The following is a 17609-nucleotide window of genomic DNA, read 5'->3' as shown; positions in this document are numbered from 1 at the left end:
GTCAAGCTTTTTTGTTGGGAGGTCGGGAAATCGGGGGAGGCGGCAACGCTAATGCTTCTCATCGGAGTCATGCATAACACTAACACTTGGACCGCATGATAGGCGACAGCCGCGTGGCATTTTCTATTGCCTCTGGATGGTGCTTGAACATGCGCTTCGGCAGGAATAAAGATGCCCCTTGTTCGTATCGGCTGATCATACCATAGCATCCGTCTACTCAAACCCCATTCTTCCGTCTGGACTCTCAACATCGGTCCATTGCGGACATTCTTGATCGATTCATTGTAAGGGGTTTGTTGTGGTATGACCGTAACTCGAATAGACGTTCTTACAGAAATCCTAATTCGCGAAAATCCTCTTAGCCGCTCAAGTTGAACTGCTGGCCTGGGAAGGGACATGGTGTTGGTAAGGAAGGTATGAACCTTGGGGGGGACACTTGCAACGAGATTCCTGCCCGCACCATCTATTGTCCATGATATCCGGGACTTTTGCTCCAATTTCATGCGCATACAAGAATAGTCTACGTGACACTACGTCTTAGTCAATTACGGCGGCAAGATGTGATTGCATTATTGAAGCCTCGGAAGAGAGCTGCTCGGCTTCCTGTCTAACAGCCATTACTAATCCACTTGCAAAATGCCGAACAAGTTCACTGGGAAATCACTTGACAGAGTTCGAGGTGATCAGATGCAGTGACCCTCAATAAGTCTGCATACGAGTCCCATTTCCCCACCAAGACTTACCCAATCTCACTATATTCGAGGATAGTGTATAAATTCAATTGGAATACTACGATAGAAAGAAGAAGTATAGCCTACAATACACAATTCGTCAAATCATAGTTCTATAATGATTATCTAAGCTATTCATTATTTTGTTATTCGAAAGCCTAATATAAGCTTAGAAGTTATGAGTAAGAAGTGTGGGATTGGGCGCCACAGTTATACCCTAGGCCAAAAGCGGCACAGTTGCTAGTACAGCTAGGGGGTCAGACGCTTCCTCCCTTCCTTCCTGAGAGCAAAGAGCACCTCATAGAGCTCGCAAAACCGACGGCCTATGTAGCAAAACGTGTAGAGCAGGCGTAGCGATCAAATCGACATTCATCGGAGTCATCAACAGGAATGATTCCCTCGAGAAGTATTTCAAAATCATAAACTTGATTGATTTCTTTATTAGATAAAGGAGTAGTTTTCAAAAGGCAAGCACATATATTGAGATTGAGTTATAAATCAACAACTCGTATGATTCGAACCATACTAGTATACTTGAACCCTTATTGCGATGTTTAGTTAATGTAGTATAGCATTTAGTAATACTTGTGTTTTAGTAGTGAAAATACAGGCCGTGGGCATAATTATTGATGACCACTGTAGCATATGTGCCAAGCCGACGTGCATACGGAGATGCTGCTCACTAATGCAACATTCCAGAAACGGTCATGATTCTGGCGATGGACGGTGATAATGATGAAAGCAGGACCCACCGTTTGCTATAAACCCGTCGTTCGCAGTTGGCCCCAGTCAATAGCGGATCGCAGCTTCCGATCACCCCCATGTCATTGCGAGCGGAGGCCATCGGTAGGATGGAGCTGTAATCGGGGGTATGACTAACGGAATTCACAAGATATGGCGGGGGCCCAGGAAGGATATGTAAGAGTCGGACATCCGTCTAGTAGACGAAAATCCATCTGGACGCTCAAAATAATGATCAGAAATATTAGTGATTCGCCGTTCATCATGTCCTCGGTGACGGCACCCCCGATCGTGCCCACGGTGACGGGCAGGCGGAGGAGCACAGCCGATGCACCGAATCCCAGGAAGCGAGGTCGAACTGCTTGTACGAGGTAAGTCGATGTTCTGATGGTATTAGACATGGTCATTCGAGTATTGGGGATGCGATCAATCGTCTCGTCGTGTACGTGTGAGACATCGAACGACTGATTCTCGTCACAGATGTAAGAACCGCAAGCAAAAAGTGAGCCGAGACCATTGCCTCCATGGCAAGTACCATAGTCTTGCTAATCACTAAGAAAAAGTGTGACGACCAATGGCCCAACTGCTCAAACTGTCAAAAGGCAGGGATTGGATGTGACAAAACGACCGTTACTGAAGACGAGCCGCCTGCAGCGTAAGATCCATCCCAGCCCCGGAAGACAAACCTAATTAACTCAGGCCCTTAGATACACTCGCGCTTTGGAAGGAAGAGTTGCTTTCCTTGAGTCCCGCTTAAAACTAGTCAACGGTGCTCACCCCGTTGAGGAGGCCCAGCAACCACCTACGAGCCCCAACGATCCACCCCGGACCAATGCACTTGGAGAAGTCGCCGAGCTAATCTCAATGGGTAACTTCGAAGCGCCTGCTTACATCGGCAATTCGTCTGGACTGTCCCTAGCACTGAACCTGGGCGAAATAGTGCAAGCTACCGTCTGGAACAAAGCGTTGCCGGTCCCCCCTGAAAGTCCCGATGTCAACAGAGCTCGGAGAGACATCGCCGCCAGTCCTACATATAAGTCAGGACTTGGCAACAGGAGTCGCGTCATCACGATGAAGGAATTAGCTGCGAATAGTGCTGAACCGCCCACGGACGAGCTGGGTCGCGACATACTGGGTGCTTACTTCAGCCAGCTTCACTCTCGATACCCTTTCCTAGACCCGGATGAGGTCTATCGGTTGCACGAGGATAGAATTAATCTTGCCTCCACTCCCGTAACGAATCTGACAAAGCCACAGAGGTACGGCATCTTCAAGCTTTACATGGTGTATGCAATCGGAGCAATGCTGCTTCAGTTGACGGAGAAGTACACGAGTTCCCCCCCAGAGGTACGAAAGACTAGGCAGTGCTTCTTGGTTCCCAGACTAACAGTTATGCAGAGCTACTATTCTTCCGCTCTACAGCATATTACCGCGGCCCGAGAGTCACGGACGATCCAGAATGTAGAAGCCATGACGCTTCTTGTTATGTACCACCTTCGATCCCTCTCAAGTCTTGGCATATGGTACATGATTGGCCTCGCGATGAGAACGAGCATCGACCTCGGCCTGCATAGAAAAGGGTACGAGGTCAACTACGATCCCTCGACGGTCCAAATGAGACGACGACTGTTCTGGAGCGTCTACTCCCTCGAACGAAATATCGCCATCTCCATGGGTCGGCCCTTTTCCATAGCAGACCGCCAGATCGACGTCGCGCTGCCCACTGACTATACGGAAATAGGCATTTATGACGCTCCCCCACCTTCTATCGGTAGTAGCAACTCGCCAAACAGGACAGCTCCACTCACCTCAGCCATCTACCTCTTCCGTCTCCGCCAAATCGAGTCCCGCATCCAGCACTCCATCTACCGCGCCGACAAGCCCCTCGCCTCGCTCCAACCGAAAATGACGCGCTTCTACACCGACCTTGAGGACTGGAAACAGTCCCTCACCGACCGCCTCGGTGGCAGCGACCTCCAGTATCCCATGTTGCATTACCACAGCGCCGTCCGCTTACTAGTACAGCCCTTTCTGGCCCTCCTGCCGCCAAACGACCCTTACTATGCCCTCTGCATGCGGGCCGCGGGCGACATCTGCCAGGCGCACAAGCGGCTGCACCAAACGCTTGATTGCGGACATTCCTTTATCGCGGTGCAGACGGTCTTTGTGTCGGGACTTACACTGCTGTACGGGCTGTGGACGCAGACGCACGCTGTGTGGTCTGTGGCGCTGGCCAATGACATCCGTGCTTGCTCGCTGGTATTATTCATTATGGGGGAGAGGGCATCGTGGGTGGGGAAGTACCGTGATGCGTTTGAATTGCTTGTTAACGCGGCCATGGAGAAGTTGCAGAGTGGTGATGGGAGGTTAACTGAGAAGGCGGCTGCGCAGGTCAGCGGTGGTGGTGATGGTGCAGGAACGAGAACAGGAAGGGAGACGTGGAGCGGTCAGATTCATCAAGGAGGCATGGGAGAGGAACAAGAGGCGTGGCGGGTGGTTGCTGAGTTGGCTAGCTGGATCGATCAGGGTGAGGGTTCGCCCGTGTGGATGCCGGACTTTGAGATGTTGCAGAATTTATCCCACGCGTAAACGAAGACCATGGTTCATGGGAGTAATGAGTCTCACGTTATGAATGACGATATGAGTGGCGATTATGGGCGTATCTTTTGAATTGTTTACGTTCAAAGCTATATATACACTTTCGTTCTTCCGAGTATCCGCAATTAATGTCACGCTGCTTCCATAGCTGTATTTGCACGTGGTTCAGGTTCAGGTTTTTCAGGAGAATGAATACTTTTTTCTTTTCCACTTCCACTTACAGTGAGTGATAAATCTCGTAGAGGTTGAGTTGTTAAGTTTGGCAAAGCCATTACTTCCTTCAGTGTCTCGCACGGACTTCTACTGTGTGGGACAGTGGGCACAGTCCATTGTTCCGAAAACAGTCCGAAATATAATTAGCTTTTTGAACGGAAAAATACAATGACCCAATCGGAGCGGTAGCTAAGTGGTATAGCGTGGGATTGCAGTACTGGTCTACAGTTAGCAATTATCCTAAGGTCATGAGTTCGATCCTCATTCGCTCCTCTTTTTACAACCTTGTAGGTCGCGTCCATTACCTACATATATATATATGTGTTGTTTGTTCACTGGCAATCCAATGACCATATTTTTGTTGTACACTAATCATTCTTCCTTACTTTTGTTTCTACGTCTGACATAACTGATTGTGTGTGTGCCCCATAGAAGCAGTGGCAGATGAAAAGGTCCGGGATTTATCAAGTTCACAGACAGAGAGATAATAAAGTCATTGCAATTTATATCATCAGGCTACGTCTATGACACGACGACCTACACGAGTATTTGTTGTACGGGAATCATCAGCTCCTCCTGTCTTCCACCTCAAACCAAGCTAGTAAGTACTCCATCCAGTCTAACCAATAACAAAGCCTTTTTTTCGCACACCTAGTTAGTTAGTTACTCACTTCCCTCAGACGGCATCCCAAGACCTCTGAATTATCCAGGTACGCAAAGCTGGCAGCTTGGGTAGACTGGGACTGTCCAGATGAGGTTTGCAACATAATACACCAGCGACCCCATATAGTAGCAAGCGAGAACAAGAAAGCGAGCTTGTACACATTCTTGCTGCCCTAGCCAACAGAATCTGGATCAAGCGATCCCTCTATACAGTGTACCGTGAACGCAACGCCCAGGCCACCACAGCTCGGAGGTTCCATCCGTGGAAATAGGCATATAGGGCGTACCCTCGGTTTTGGTACACCAGCTGGGAACATGCGAATCACTGCCTCTCGGGATCTAATTCATAGTCTATGATCATGATGCCGTAAATGGGCATCAAGAAGACGGTATATACACTTTAGAAAAGTCAGGAAAGTGTTAGCGCTCGAGATGATCTTCCACGGCACGCACAGTGGCGAGCAGCGCGCATATGACCTGTTCCCAAACGAGATTGATATACCGCGGGAACAAACCGCTGCCATCCACTCTCACGGGCAGCGAGTTGGAACCCGTGTTGGTGGCTATCGTAGCGAGCACCATGCCGAAGCCCGCAAAGGAAATCCCTATTCGAGCTCCGGCCGGCCAGTCGTCTAAGTCCAGACGTTCGTTCCAGTAGGACTTTCCTATGGAGCCGGTGCTGACGCTCATCGTGGCGCAACTGATGAACATAACAAGCACCTAGGAGACGAGGGTGCCAGTGGCCTGGGATCAAATAGCCTGCGATGGCTTGGTTGCTTATCTGGAGACTTCGGGTTGGTAGATGAGAATAGGACGCAGTGCGCCCATGACGGGATTGATAGCTTGGATCATAGGCCAGATTAGCGCGCTTCCGCTAAAGACCACCCACCTGCTTGTCGAAGCTAAAGCGGCCGATTTGGCTGCCGTTCATGTGGACTGCCCATCCCAGCACGGCGATGAGTGCGCTTGATGGGCAAATGGCATTGACCACGACCAGATGTCGCAGCATGATGGATGGAGGAATATGGCCGGAAACTGCACGATCCAGAAGACGAATAAGGCGAGGAGATTCTTCGACGATATCCCGGCGCTGGCAGGCAGTCTATTGGGGATACTGTCCCATGCCGAACCACAAATAGGCCTGAGGCACACTGCAGTACTCACACCCCTTCTTCACTCATCACGTTAGGCTAATTCGTCCAGGGTCTTGAAAATGGTTTGTTGATCGAGGCTTACTCTAGTAGCTCTGCATGGCGAAGTATATGATGATGACCGAGGCCCTAACAGCGATAAAGACCATGGATCTGCGGACGCCTGAGGATGCTCGAAATTAGAAGGGGAAGCCGACATGATAATGGGTTGCGCCGTGCGAGCTGAGCACCACAATGCTCAGAATCACGGACCCGATGACGGTGGCGATCATGCCATGCCACCATTACCAACAGCACGTTGGTTCTAGGATTCTCGTCTGACATTTTAGCCACTCATATGTCGAGAACATACCAACCCAACCGGAATCAAGGTTTGAGTGAGGTAGCACGCAAGGAAGTGCCGAGCAGTCCATGTTCTTCGGGCTATAGTTGTATAGTGCTGGTCAGAGGTCGGGTTCTATAGCATTCATCGACAGCTCACTAACATGCTGGCGTAGGCAACATATTTCTATCGAAATATGCAGCGCCCTCGGCGGGTGCCTGTGGAGCTCGAACAAACTGTTTGAGCTCCTCGGGGGAGGAAAAGAGAAGGCCCTCTTTACTGTTCGAAGAGTTGCCATGATCGCCAGAATCGCCTCGGCCAAACTTACTTAAGCTGTTAACGATGAGATAAAGGTCGCCAGCTCCTAAACAATGATATGTGTGCATTTGGCAAAGGTCGAGTTGGCTGACCGGGGTAAATAAGCCATGCATCTATTCTCACTCTCTTGCCGAGACCACATCAACATCGGCCTACGATCGCTCATGGGCATCATAAGCACATTGCCGCATTCCAAGCTACTCACATACCCACGCAATACTGCTGCGGAATTCATTACTGGCAATCATGATATGGGCAAAATGGATACTAGCTGATAACAGACCCCTCCCACCTCACGGTACGATTAAGCATCGGCCTTCCGATGGCTTATGCCCACATTCGGAGCGCATCCGAAAAGACACCTTCGGAGCATCCAGTGGCGGGCAATCCAACCCTGCGTCCGATGGATGGGGACTCGATGACAATAAAACCAACCAATACCTCCCAGCACCCCTGACGCAAGATCCACTGGTCCCCACTGGACAGAAAAATAAATGTGGATGTCGACAAGGTATTATTAGTGAGAGCAAGCCGGATTATTGCAGATGACAATTGCAGATGACAAAGTATTCGAAATGAGGGCAAATCGGCACCGTTTTGTCGAGTTGCTTACCGCTGTTTGGGAATGCCGACACTCTCCTCTCCTAGAGAGTAAATACCAGCAAAGACAGGCCGGCTGCCCCAAGAACGGTAAGTCTTTGTCCATAGGCTGAAGGGCGGGAAACGCCTTGCAGCCAGCAACATGGACAGTCGCCAAAGATCAGCCGAGAAGGCGCTCCACGACCAAACCGACATCCTGCCTCGAGCCAAACTGCTCGTAGTCTTCGCTGCCCTCTCCATGACGCTGCTCATCCAGTGTGTGGACCAAAATGGTATCGGTGTCACGCTCCCAACCATAGCCAAGGATCTCAACGCGGCGAATACCATTTCCTGGGCCGGGACGTCGTCCCTCATCGCCAATACGACGTTCCAGATGCTCTACGGCCGGCTATCCGATATCTTCGGCCGCAAGGTCGTCTACCTAGGCGCCATCGCGCTCCTCTCCATCGCGGCCTTGCTCTGCGGCCTCTCCCAGAACGCCGCCATGTTCTACGTGTTCCGTGGCGTGGCGGGAATCGGCGGCGGCGGCATCACCAATCTGTCCATGATCATCGTCTCGGACACCGTGACGCTCGAGCAGAGGGGCAAATACCAGGGAATCATCGGCGCCTTCGTTGGGCTTGGCAACGTGACAGGGCCGTTTCTCGCCGCGGCGTTCATCCAGAAGGCGACGTGGCGGGCTTTCTTCTGGATGGAGGCACCCCTGACGGCGTTGGTCGGGGGAGTGGCTTGGTTTCTCCTTCCATCTAAGCCGCGGACTCTGGGGCTCGGAGAGAGCGTGCGCAAGATCGACTATGGAGGCGTACTGACCTCGTCTGTGGGAGTCATACTCTTGCTCATTCCCATCAGTGGCGGCGGCTCCTATTTTTCGTGGGATTCGCCCATGGTAATTAGCATGCTTGCCATAGGATCCTGTGCCTTGGTTCTATTTGTTTTGATCGAGTGGAAAGTTGCTAAACTCCCCATGATGCCATGTATGAGTACCCGGCCAGAGTTGACCCCTGAATTTAGATAATCCCACTGACCAATACTGCAAATAGTGACCATCTTCAAATCCCCCGTCGTCGTGGTAATCCTAACGCAGAGCCTTTTCTTTGGCGCCGTCTATCAGTCCTACTTATACTACCTGCCCATGTACTTCCAAAACGTGAGGCAATGGTCTGTTCTTACCTCGGCAGCCTACACTTCCGCCGTCGTGCTCCCTCAGTCCTGCGTCTCCATCGTCTCTGGACAGTACATCTCCTGGCGCAAGCGTTACGGCGAGGTTCTGTGGAGCGGCTTCGGCTGCTGGACACTGTACGTAACTGACTAAATCTATGCATATATCCTCCTTCCCTTGATTTCTCCCCATTCTATCGAGCCATCTACCGATTTACCTACTCCTCTCTATGCATATATCCTCCTTCCCTTGATTTCTCCCCATTCTATCGAGCCATCTACCGACCTACCTACTCCTCCTCTACCCCTATACTAACCTTCAAATCCCCAAAGCGGCTCCGGCCTCACCCTCCTCTGGACCCGCAATACCCACCCCGTCATGGTAGTAATCCCCCTCCTCCTCATCGGCATCGGCGTCGGCAACGTCTTCCAACCCACCCTCGTCGCCCTTCAAGCGCACACGCCCAAATCGCGCCGCGCCGCCGTCATCTCGAACCGCAATTTCTTCCGCTGCGCCGGCGGCGCCTGTGGGCTCGCCGTCTCGGCTGCCGTGCTGCAGGCCGCGCTTAGGGCAAACCTCCCCACTGAATATGCGCACCTGGCTGATGACGCTTACGCGCTGACGCATGGACAGACGTTGGGGGTTGGAGGCGGGGAGGTCCTGGATGCGTACATGGCTGCAAGTAGGGCGGTATTTGTGCTGCAGGTGCCACTTATTGGAATTTGTTTGTTGGGGTGCGTGTTTATTCGGGATAGGGGGTTGGAGCCGATTGAAGATGCGGATGAGCAGCTGGTAGGTAGGGGTATAGTTGACGCGGTTTCGTCTGTGGATGATTCTAACAAAGCTATGCAACAGCCACAGGAAGGACTGTCCCTTGAAGAGGGGGTGGGTGGTGGCGATGAGTCGGCGAAGAGGGAGGATGTCGAGGCCGCAGAGGCAAAGAAAACATGACATGTACGTCAATCTTCTACTTGTATTTTATTGTCTGGTTCCATGAGGCGAATGACAAGTCATGCCAAATTTTCGATTGCATTTTCATTCTTCGCTTCTAGTCGGTTCTCGCCGGCGAATATACCGGGATGTGGGCGGTCTTCCCCTGAAAAGGGTATAATCTCCTGTCCTATTTTCACCGACGGATACAGCTGCCCACCTGTGGAGAATGCCTTTGACGTAAATGAGAGTATTGAATAATCATGCTCGATCCAAAAACACCCATTCATCACATAGAAAACGACTGGAGAGCACTTGAGCTTCGTAGCTCTATGCCGGGTTCACATTTCGGGCAGAACGACTAGCCACAAGGTCAAATCAAACCCTACGTCACTCACTTCGCTCAATCCAACGCCTGAAAAGATACAGTAATAATTTGATTTATTGCGTACTGCAAAATCGCTGTGCTGGATTGGTATCATGCCCTGATTCATGTTAACCCCCTACTCAGGAGTCACGTCACCATGAGAACCCGCCAACTGGCCAACGGTGTAAGTAACCGATCCAACAGAGCCGTTGAAAGCTCCTTGGCTTAGAGACCGAAGGACCGAAGGGGAAAATCCCCAAGCCATCACTCATGATCTGTCGTTACGTTGTGGCGCGAGGAAAGGAAGGAAAATCATGACTACCACCCAAACTCGTCGTTCAGTTGCAAATGCTCAAATCATCCCAACCGAACACCCCTTACCAGCCGAGCCACGCGTATACTATATCAGGAAATTGTACCAAATATATAGGACTGTTGGCCTACACTGTTGTGCGGTCGGCTAATAAAGCCGCCCAAAGGGATACTAGATCGTTTCACTTCCGGGAAAGACTACCATTGGCTCGCGGCATAGGCAAGCTCACAGGTGCGTGATATTCGCTTATGGGTTGGAAACCCCTGTTTTTGATTATTCAGTCAGTGGACACGCAAGATGAAACTGAATAACAACACGTACTTGGTAAGATCAAACCCAGCTTCCTCTTCCTCTTCCTCGACAATGGTAGCCGTCTCCTGTGTCTCGGCACGGATCGTAGAGCGAGTCGGACTTGCTACAGGAGATCGGTCACCGCTTCCATTTCCCTCGATGGGCGGGGGCGGACTGCTGCTGTTTGGCAGCGCAGGCTTCGAAGGGCTTACGTCGAACTGCACGGCCTTGAGGGGCGTGCCGATATCAGCGTACTTCCAGAAGGGTGCCGGCGAGCTGGTTGGCATGTGCTGGCTAGGTCGTTGCGCAGTGCTGGGAGGCGCGAGATGGGGGTGCACCCGATGAGGGGCCGGCGTGATGAAAGACGGGCCGTCATCTCCGAGGTATGAGGAAGACAGTGTGGGAGGAGAACGAGGCAAGCCGTCAGCCGCTTGGCCGAATGAGCTGGTGACCAGCGGCTTGCGGGATCGCGGAAGAGGGCTGCCGTCCTGGAAACTTGCGGGACCAGAGGCTTTGTATCTGCGGTCCGGGGTCATTTGGGACGGGTTGAGAGATGAGCTCGGAGGGGGAGACACCGCGATGACGGGAGATGGCGCCTTCCGCTTCCGTGCCGAGCCTGGTCCCCGAGACATCATGTCTCTGGGGCCTTGGTTGATGTAATTCAGCTGACTGGGTTGATTTGGCGAGGATGGGGCCGACGATCCGCGATGGCCCCCTCGTCCGACCTTCCACGCCGTACGCATCATCTCTTCCTTCTGCTCGGGAACAATTTCCCACTTCATGCCCTTTCCAGGCTCGTCGGTCGTTCTCGGGGCTTTATTGAACGACTTGTTCAAGGAAAGATTATGCCGAATGGAATTCTGTACTCGAGTCAATAAATACGCGACCTGAAGCTTAAGAAAAAACTGACCTGCCACCCGCTAGGTGGTTGATGTCTGTAATACGCATAATTATCCATGATGTAGCGGTAGATGCCGTTCAAATTCAACTTTGATTCATTGGTGCTGCTGATGGCCTGGGTAATCATCTGAGCATAGCTGAAGAGAGGTTTGATATGCTTGTTCTCATCGAGGCTGAGATCCACGTCGTTGGAACTCATCAACATGGTTCCTGCGTTGCTGTAGGCCGGCGACTTGTGCTGTGAGGCATGCGCACGACCTTTGGCCGACGGAGGTGTACCGGGACGCTTGTAATCCGGAGGCGCTGGTGCGATGGGCTGCGGCATTTCAATGGTAGAACACTCCCGCTTATAGTAGCTCCTCTTGCTTGACGAGGCAGACGGCGAGTCAAGATCCGGTCGAGAATTGGTATTCTCTCGCTTGTGCGAAGGAGCCGAGGGCAGGGCGTGGCGCGTCTCTGATGGAGGACTCGATCTCTGGGGTCTGACGGGGCCCTTAATGCCAGCACGCTGCAAGTAGGCCTCGTGAATATTCAAAGGTCCTCCGATGGTTCCGGGCAGCGCAAACATCATCTCAATCCCGCCAACTTCAATAACCTCTCCGCTGGCTAGGTTGTGGGGATTGTCATCCTTCTTAAGCGGGACACCGTTTACCTTCAAACCGTTGCGTCCCTTGACCCGCAGGACCCAGCTGCCAGCATCGTCAAAGAAGATGATGGCAGTCTGGCGAGAGAAGACCTTGTTGGGACCAAGGTCAATGTGGACAAAATCCTTGTCTTTGGGGTCGTCGGGAGGCTGGTGCGCCTGTGAGGGCTCAGAAGAGCGACCAATATTGATTGCAAGAGTTCGGATGTAGTAGGTCCAGTCCTTTCCAGCCAGTTTCGCATATGCTTCGATACCTTCGGTGTCAGCTTGCAGGGTATTGGCGTAAATCTCGCTTGCCTTGACAGGGAATTCGGCCGTGGTGAGGGTTTCGGCAACTCGACTAATGAGAACATCATCATCTTCCAAGTTGATGCCCGCAGCAGGATCAAGCGTCATGCTGGAGCCTTCATCGTCGGCTGGTTCGGAGGGAGGTTCTGGCTGTGCCTGGCGTCTGCGCTTCAACGGTCTCGATGGTGAGGAGAGCTCGGTATGCACAGGCACACTCGGATCTCGAGCCTTGCGAGTCCGTTGGGATGATCTCTTTCCGGATGGTGGCATGTCGGCGCGTTGATTACGGAAAGCGCATGGGCATTGAGTGTTGAGGCAAGGGTGGCGATGATTATCAACCAGTTGCACTGATATCGCAGTGTGATGTCCAGTTTGCGCCGCTAATTAGGTGTTCCAATGATGCTTGATGCATATGCTGGGGTTAGATGGCGAGTACAGCGCGACTGGTTGGTAATGGGCGCCAGCTGTTTGTGTTTCCTATCGAGACTGCCGTGCATTTGCAAAGGGAGATAGATATCATGAGGCGGGGAGGTTGGAAATGGAGGCGCAAAAAAAGAAGCCAGCTACTGTCGACGCAGCCAACACGATGTTCCGAGCGCTACGTCAGTTTCTGAGCGCGAAGTAAACAAATTTCTGGCGGCAAGAGGCGCCAGTCCAGAGTAGGGTGGTGCGGACTCAAATGAACTAGCAATGGCAATTGCAACAAGGCTGGAGGTTGCGATCGCAACAGCGACTGCTCTTCAAGTGTCTAATGACGGCGATAATGGTGGTGCAATTGCTCGAAAATTGTCGATCGATCAGTCAGTCAATCAATCGCGTTCTGCGCTGGGATCCCTGTCGAGTCGCGCGTGTGCGAACACGTTTCGGTGTCTTAAAGTGCTTTTGGCGTGCTTCAAGATGTTAAGTACCAGTACTCTCCAAACCTAGGTTTGATGCGAGCTGATGATGCGGGGAGAAGTATAGATACGGATGCGGGACTGACGCGGATTGACGAGGCAGGCACAGGAGGAAGAATTCCATTAAAAAATGCCCCTTGTGCCCGCCAAATCGTGTATCTTCCTGTAATTATTGTAGAACTGTGCGACTCCCTGGGATTTACAAATTGACGTCAAGCTTCATCATTATGATAATTAATTGTCTAAGTTTTCCCAGTACCATCTTCCTCGTTCACACGAGGTTACCCGATTGTGTAGGTTTCCCGTCCATCGAAGTGGCTGGGCAAATCCTCCAACCTTGGAAGGCTTTTCAAAAACTCCGGAGGTCGAAATCCACTTCCTACACGCCTCATGTGAAAGTTCTGACAGCATCATTATGTAGATGCTGCAAGATGTCAAAGTCAAAAGACTTAAATCTCAACACTTCGACTTTGGGATTTATTTTCGAAGTATAACACTATCATCAACAATGTTGTGTTATCGATCGTCCCAGCCTGAACGCCCATGACAAGTCCCCGTTCTTATATGCACTTCCATATATAAACCTTAAGACCATGAGGTGTCAGTTTACAACACACAATCCCCATTCACAATTATACAAGCAATAGCTGAGCAGCCTCTATAGTCACATTGACGTTCCCAACTGCAAGGTTCAGCATATTGGTTGTGTTCTCGCCAGTTCCCACAGGCTTGCCATTACTATTGGTCATCCAGTCCGACTGGCCCAAGTCATATTGATATTAGTCTGAGAATCACCATGCGGCGGCGTCAGTTTTTGCACCTTGACCTCGGATACTCGATTGTCCCATACCGAGATCTACTGTCTCAGCCGGTCAAGTCTTATTTTTCACCTCATTACTGAGTTGTGGCCATAGCAACTGGTTGGTCAGCTTGTTGTCGTAGTAGTCGGCATAGGCAGTAATGCTTGAGTAAATTGGGTCAAGCTTGCTGGCTTGGAGATTTTTTCTGAGTTCCTGTGAAGTCTGCGATGAAGGTGTGCCTGTAAATCACGCCTTACTCGTGTGCCAGGCTATCGTCCCCGTCAGTGTTTGTCGAAAAGCCGCGAACGGGAAGCGCCAGCCTTGCTGCACGAGGATCGGTCTATACTCTGATTCCTGTTAGTCTGATTTTCTGGAGGCAATGACTGCATATGATAATATCAATCTCATCTTCAAAAGCATCCAGTCCACGGTCCATACAGAGCTGCGTAGGCTACCCGAGAGATGGAATTCACGCGGTATGTCTTTACCTGCGCTGCCGATTGAGCTACCAACCTCATCTAGTACGGATTTGATGGCCCTGTAAGGGTCTTGGCTTAGCAACTGAATGGGGTGGGTGAAGTTGTTTTTTGTGTTTCAGGCCATGAATATATAATCAAGCAAATATGCTACAATGCTATTGCTATACCGGTGAAAACAGGGCTGAAGGGTTGGATCCTTTGAAGATCGTCCCCTCCATGTGCTTTATGATTATACTGCAAGACTCCTGTCCGAGCCCAAGTGTTGGGTACTCACTAATGCTGCATAATGCCCTGGATTCTACCAAATCAACACCCGTCCCCGGCAAGTTGCTCATGAGGTCATCACCAGAATGGTTAAGAAATTCAACGTACCTCGGAACAATTATATTGAAATATGCCACCTTACATAGACCATTCGTCGCTGTCACTAGAGCTTTTCTCGTATATCTGGAAGATTCGACCATCAGGTGGAAGCATCACATTCTTCGCATAGTCCTTGACTCCATAAATGATCCAATTCAACTGGCCAGGAAGTAGGTCAGGCTCGTTGCCTATCTCAACTGCCAGTAAAATATCAACTCCCCTGCGACTGATGCACTCCTAGGTGAACCAACTCGACCGCAGAGGAACTCCTTGGAAGTCAAATGACATTGATCCTGTATCACTATAACCTTCGAGCCTTGCGGACCCAGTGATCCTGTTGCCAAAAGTCGACGAAGCGGCTTAACCGAAGAGCAGAGCCCTGGAAACGGTATATTATCGCGTGAGAGCACGAGCGGCCGATTCGTATAATAAGTCCAAGAACGCTAATAGCATTACTACAAGGACGATACAAGGCCAACAAAACAAAGGGCACCAATAATTTGTCCATCCACTGTACCGCTGTAGCTGAATATTGGGGCGCAAGGAAGAGTTTGACATGGAAGTAGAAATGGATTACGATAAATGATTCCTGAGCAAAGGTGTGATAGTACTCTACTTGCTTTAACAACCTTCAATGTACTTGAGGATTGTCCACAGCTTTTACCATTATTATCGAAATAGCCTAGATTCTGTTTAGTATATTTTTATTCTAGTCCTTAGCTGAGGTGTATATGCACTATTGGCCTGAGGAGCTCGTTGCGCTGCAGCATCCGATTCATAGTAAGCACAGGGTCTAGAGTGGGGAAGTCTCTACTTCTAAGTCATTGAACACAGCTGACCGGCAGCTGTTGCACTGCCTCGCTCTTTTCCCATTTGCTCCAGTTATCACGAAAAGATCGAAATGTTGGAATTCAGCCCCGTGTGGCTGGGAAATTCGGGTAGGGTTCGCTCTTTCCACAACAAGTGCACATCCCCGAAGCAAAATCACTTCCATTCCTCGACCGAAAAACGACCATTTCGCAAGACTCCCCAGACAAGTCAACCACACATCATTCGAGATGGCCAGTATGTCGAATATGTTCGCTCCTAGGTGCAGATCAGCGAATTGCTCACGTTTTGGCCACAGAATCCAAGAACTCGTCCCAGCACAATCAGTCTAAGAAGGCTCACCGCAATGGGTACGTCCGACCGATTTAAGCGCGGCAATCGAATATCGAGCTCGGTACTTTCGAGATATGGCAAGGAAATCAGAGCTGACGAATTGCGCTTTACAGTATCAAGAAGCCCAAGACTATGCGATACCCGTCTCTGAAGGGTACCGACCCCAAGTTCCGCAGAAACCACAGACATGCGCTGCACGGCACAATGAAGGCTCTGGTATGTTGGTCATGGTAGCTGCGTCGCAGTTTGTGGCGAGTCGCTGACAGTTCTGCAGAAGGAGAAGAAGGAGGGCAAGCGTGAGGTTGCATGATTTCGGCTACGGACTAAGGCAAGGGACATGACGTGCATCGACGGCGAGTCTGGTTCAGGACATTCGGACATGATTCCGGGGAGTTGTGACATGCATTTGGCTTTTATATCACAGGAATGTCTTCAATGGAAGATGAACCCATTGGCCGATGAGCCACGATGACGACTGCGAGCCACCAACATGCTGCGTGCGAACGATTGGCCTCACGAACAACGACATGTGAACCCAAGTACGAATCCAAGGATTTCCCAGTTTCCCCTTTTGAACGGCATCAGTGTGTACAGCTGTGGGCTTCCCCATGCCCATCTGCTGAAGGATTATCTTCTCGTGCCGAGAGCAACTTTCTAAGCCCATCTATTACCAAGCACCCGTGCTCAATGCACTCGAACGCAAAGGTGCATGAAGCATGGACTACATCCCATCACCCCGTTGATTTCTATGTTGACTGCTGTGGCGCCACTGAAGCACCCACAGTACCTTGCGTGTCAATAACTGACAAGAGCGTCCCCTACACGTCATCAATTGGCGACTCAGCCGTATCGGAGCTTAGATATTGCTTCTTTCGTTCCGAACCGTACCTGCAATGGATAATACATTTGTAGGGGCTGTGGGGCTATTCCGGGCGATTGGCCTCCGAGCTGTTCAACGAAAGTTGCCATCAACTTGGTTAACATAGTCCACAAGACTGGACGAAGGCTTTGGTGTCTGGGCGCACCTCTCGGAACTTCGTGTTCCAAAGTTCATTGTGATCATCGGTGCCCAACAAGATAGGTTGATACACTCATTTCCATCACCGAATCCAATGTTATATTTGGAATTCATAAAGCTTAATTACCGCGATGGGACGGCGTACCTATCTACGTTTACTTATCGGCTTACTCAAGGTTTGTATACTAGTACTTAGGTATAGTATACAGTGGCAAGAGAAAGTTGCTCCGAGCATTTCAATATTTTGCGGTGGGAAGGGTTTATTTGGAATTTATGTTATGCCCCGATGTAAGCTTTAGCTTCTGACATTGTACTTGACCTAGTTGCGTGAGTGCAGCATCCAGATAGCTTAGATGCTATGTGACTATCTCGAAATCCTGAGTGTGCATATCCAGATACCCTACTTTATACTTAAACCAAAAAAAGAGCCGTCAGTACTATCACTTGAAGGCCAAGAGCTCCGGAGCGGTGTTGGTACTGTTGCAGTGTTGCATTCGGCTCCAACTGTACAAAATACCAAGCCGGCATAGTGGGATAAAACTGCGTCATCTTTGAAGTATGTAGCGCCGATGCATGATTTTCCAATTATCAGCTGGATCTACTATATTCTTGAGGTATGTGTAAGTTACTTTTGATGGGGATGGAGCTTTAACGATATGATGTT

General features: G+C 50.6%; 4 protein-coding genes and 1 non-coding gene across 5 annotated transcripts; 4 read left to right on the top strand and 1 right to left on the bottom strand.

Moving 5' to 3' along the window:
• Window positions 1-1543: 1543 nt before the first annotated feature.
• BCR38DRAFT_420173 (putative C6 transcription factor) lies at window positions 1544-4287 on the top strand. The gene is made up of 5 exons (XM_040859366.1): window positions 1544-1843; window positions 1953-1974; window positions 2036-2127; window positions 2180-2819; window positions 2871-4287. The coding sequence occupies exons 1-5, from the start codon at window positions 1626-1628 to the stop codon at window positions 4059-4061; spliced, it is 2163 nt and encodes a 720-aa protein (XP_040719773.1). The 5' UTR covers window positions 1544-1625; the 3' UTR covers window positions 4062-4287.
• A 175-nt stretch (window positions 4288-4462) lies between these two features.
• On the top strand, window positions 4463-4556 carry BCR38DRAFT_t72. Its single transcript has one exon. It is a non-coding gene; the product is annotated as a tRNA-Cys (tRNA).
• Window positions 4557-7479: 2923 nt separating this feature from the next.
• Window positions 7480-9447, top strand: BCR38DRAFT_332393 (major facilitator superfamily domain-containing protein; the record flags this gene model as incomplete). Its single annotated transcript, XM_040855141.1, has 3 exons — window positions 7480-8311; window positions 8378-8633; window positions 8829-9447. The coding sequence occupies 3 exons, from the start codon at window positions 7480-7482 to the stop codon at window positions 9445-9447; spliced, it is 1707 nt and encodes a 568-aa protein (XP_040719772.1).
• A 712-nt stretch (window positions 9448-10159) lies between these two features.
• BCR38DRAFT_502715 (fork head domain-containing protein) lies at window positions 10160-12498 on the bottom strand (the record flags this gene model as incomplete). The annotated part of the gene is made up of 2 exons (XM_040864862.1): window positions 10160-11257; window positions 11308-12498. 2 exons carry the CDS (start codon window positions 12496-12498, stop codon window positions 10388-10390), a joined length of 2061 nt encoding a protein of 686 aa, XP_040719771.1. The 3' UTR covers window positions 10160-10387.
• A 3326-nt stretch (window positions 12499-15824) lies between these two features.
• BCR38DRAFT_480987 (ribosomal L29e protein family-domain-containing protein) lies at window positions 15825-16237 on the top strand (the record flags this gene model as incomplete). Its single annotated transcript, XM_040863330.1, has 4 exons — window positions 15825-15831; window positions 15893-15944; window positions 16041-16143; window positions 16202-16237. 4 exons carry the CDS (start codon window positions 15825-15827, stop codon window positions 16235-16237), a joined length of 198 nt encoding a protein of 65 aa, XP_040719770.1.
• Between the last annotated feature and the right edge of the window lie 1372 nt (window positions 16238-17609).

The sequence above is a fragment of the Pseudomassariella vexata genome (genome assembly GCF_002105095.1).
Source record: "Pseudomassariella vexata strain CBS 129021 chromosome Unknown BCR38scaffold_2, whole genome shotgun sequence".
Lineage (NCBI taxonomy): Eukaryota > Fungi > Ascomycota > Sordariomycetes > Amphisphaeriales > Pseudomassariaceae > Pseudomassariella > Pseudomassariella vexata.
The sequence above is the reverse complement of the archived record's forward strand: the minus strand, read 5'-3'. Positions and strand labels throughout refer to the sequence as shown.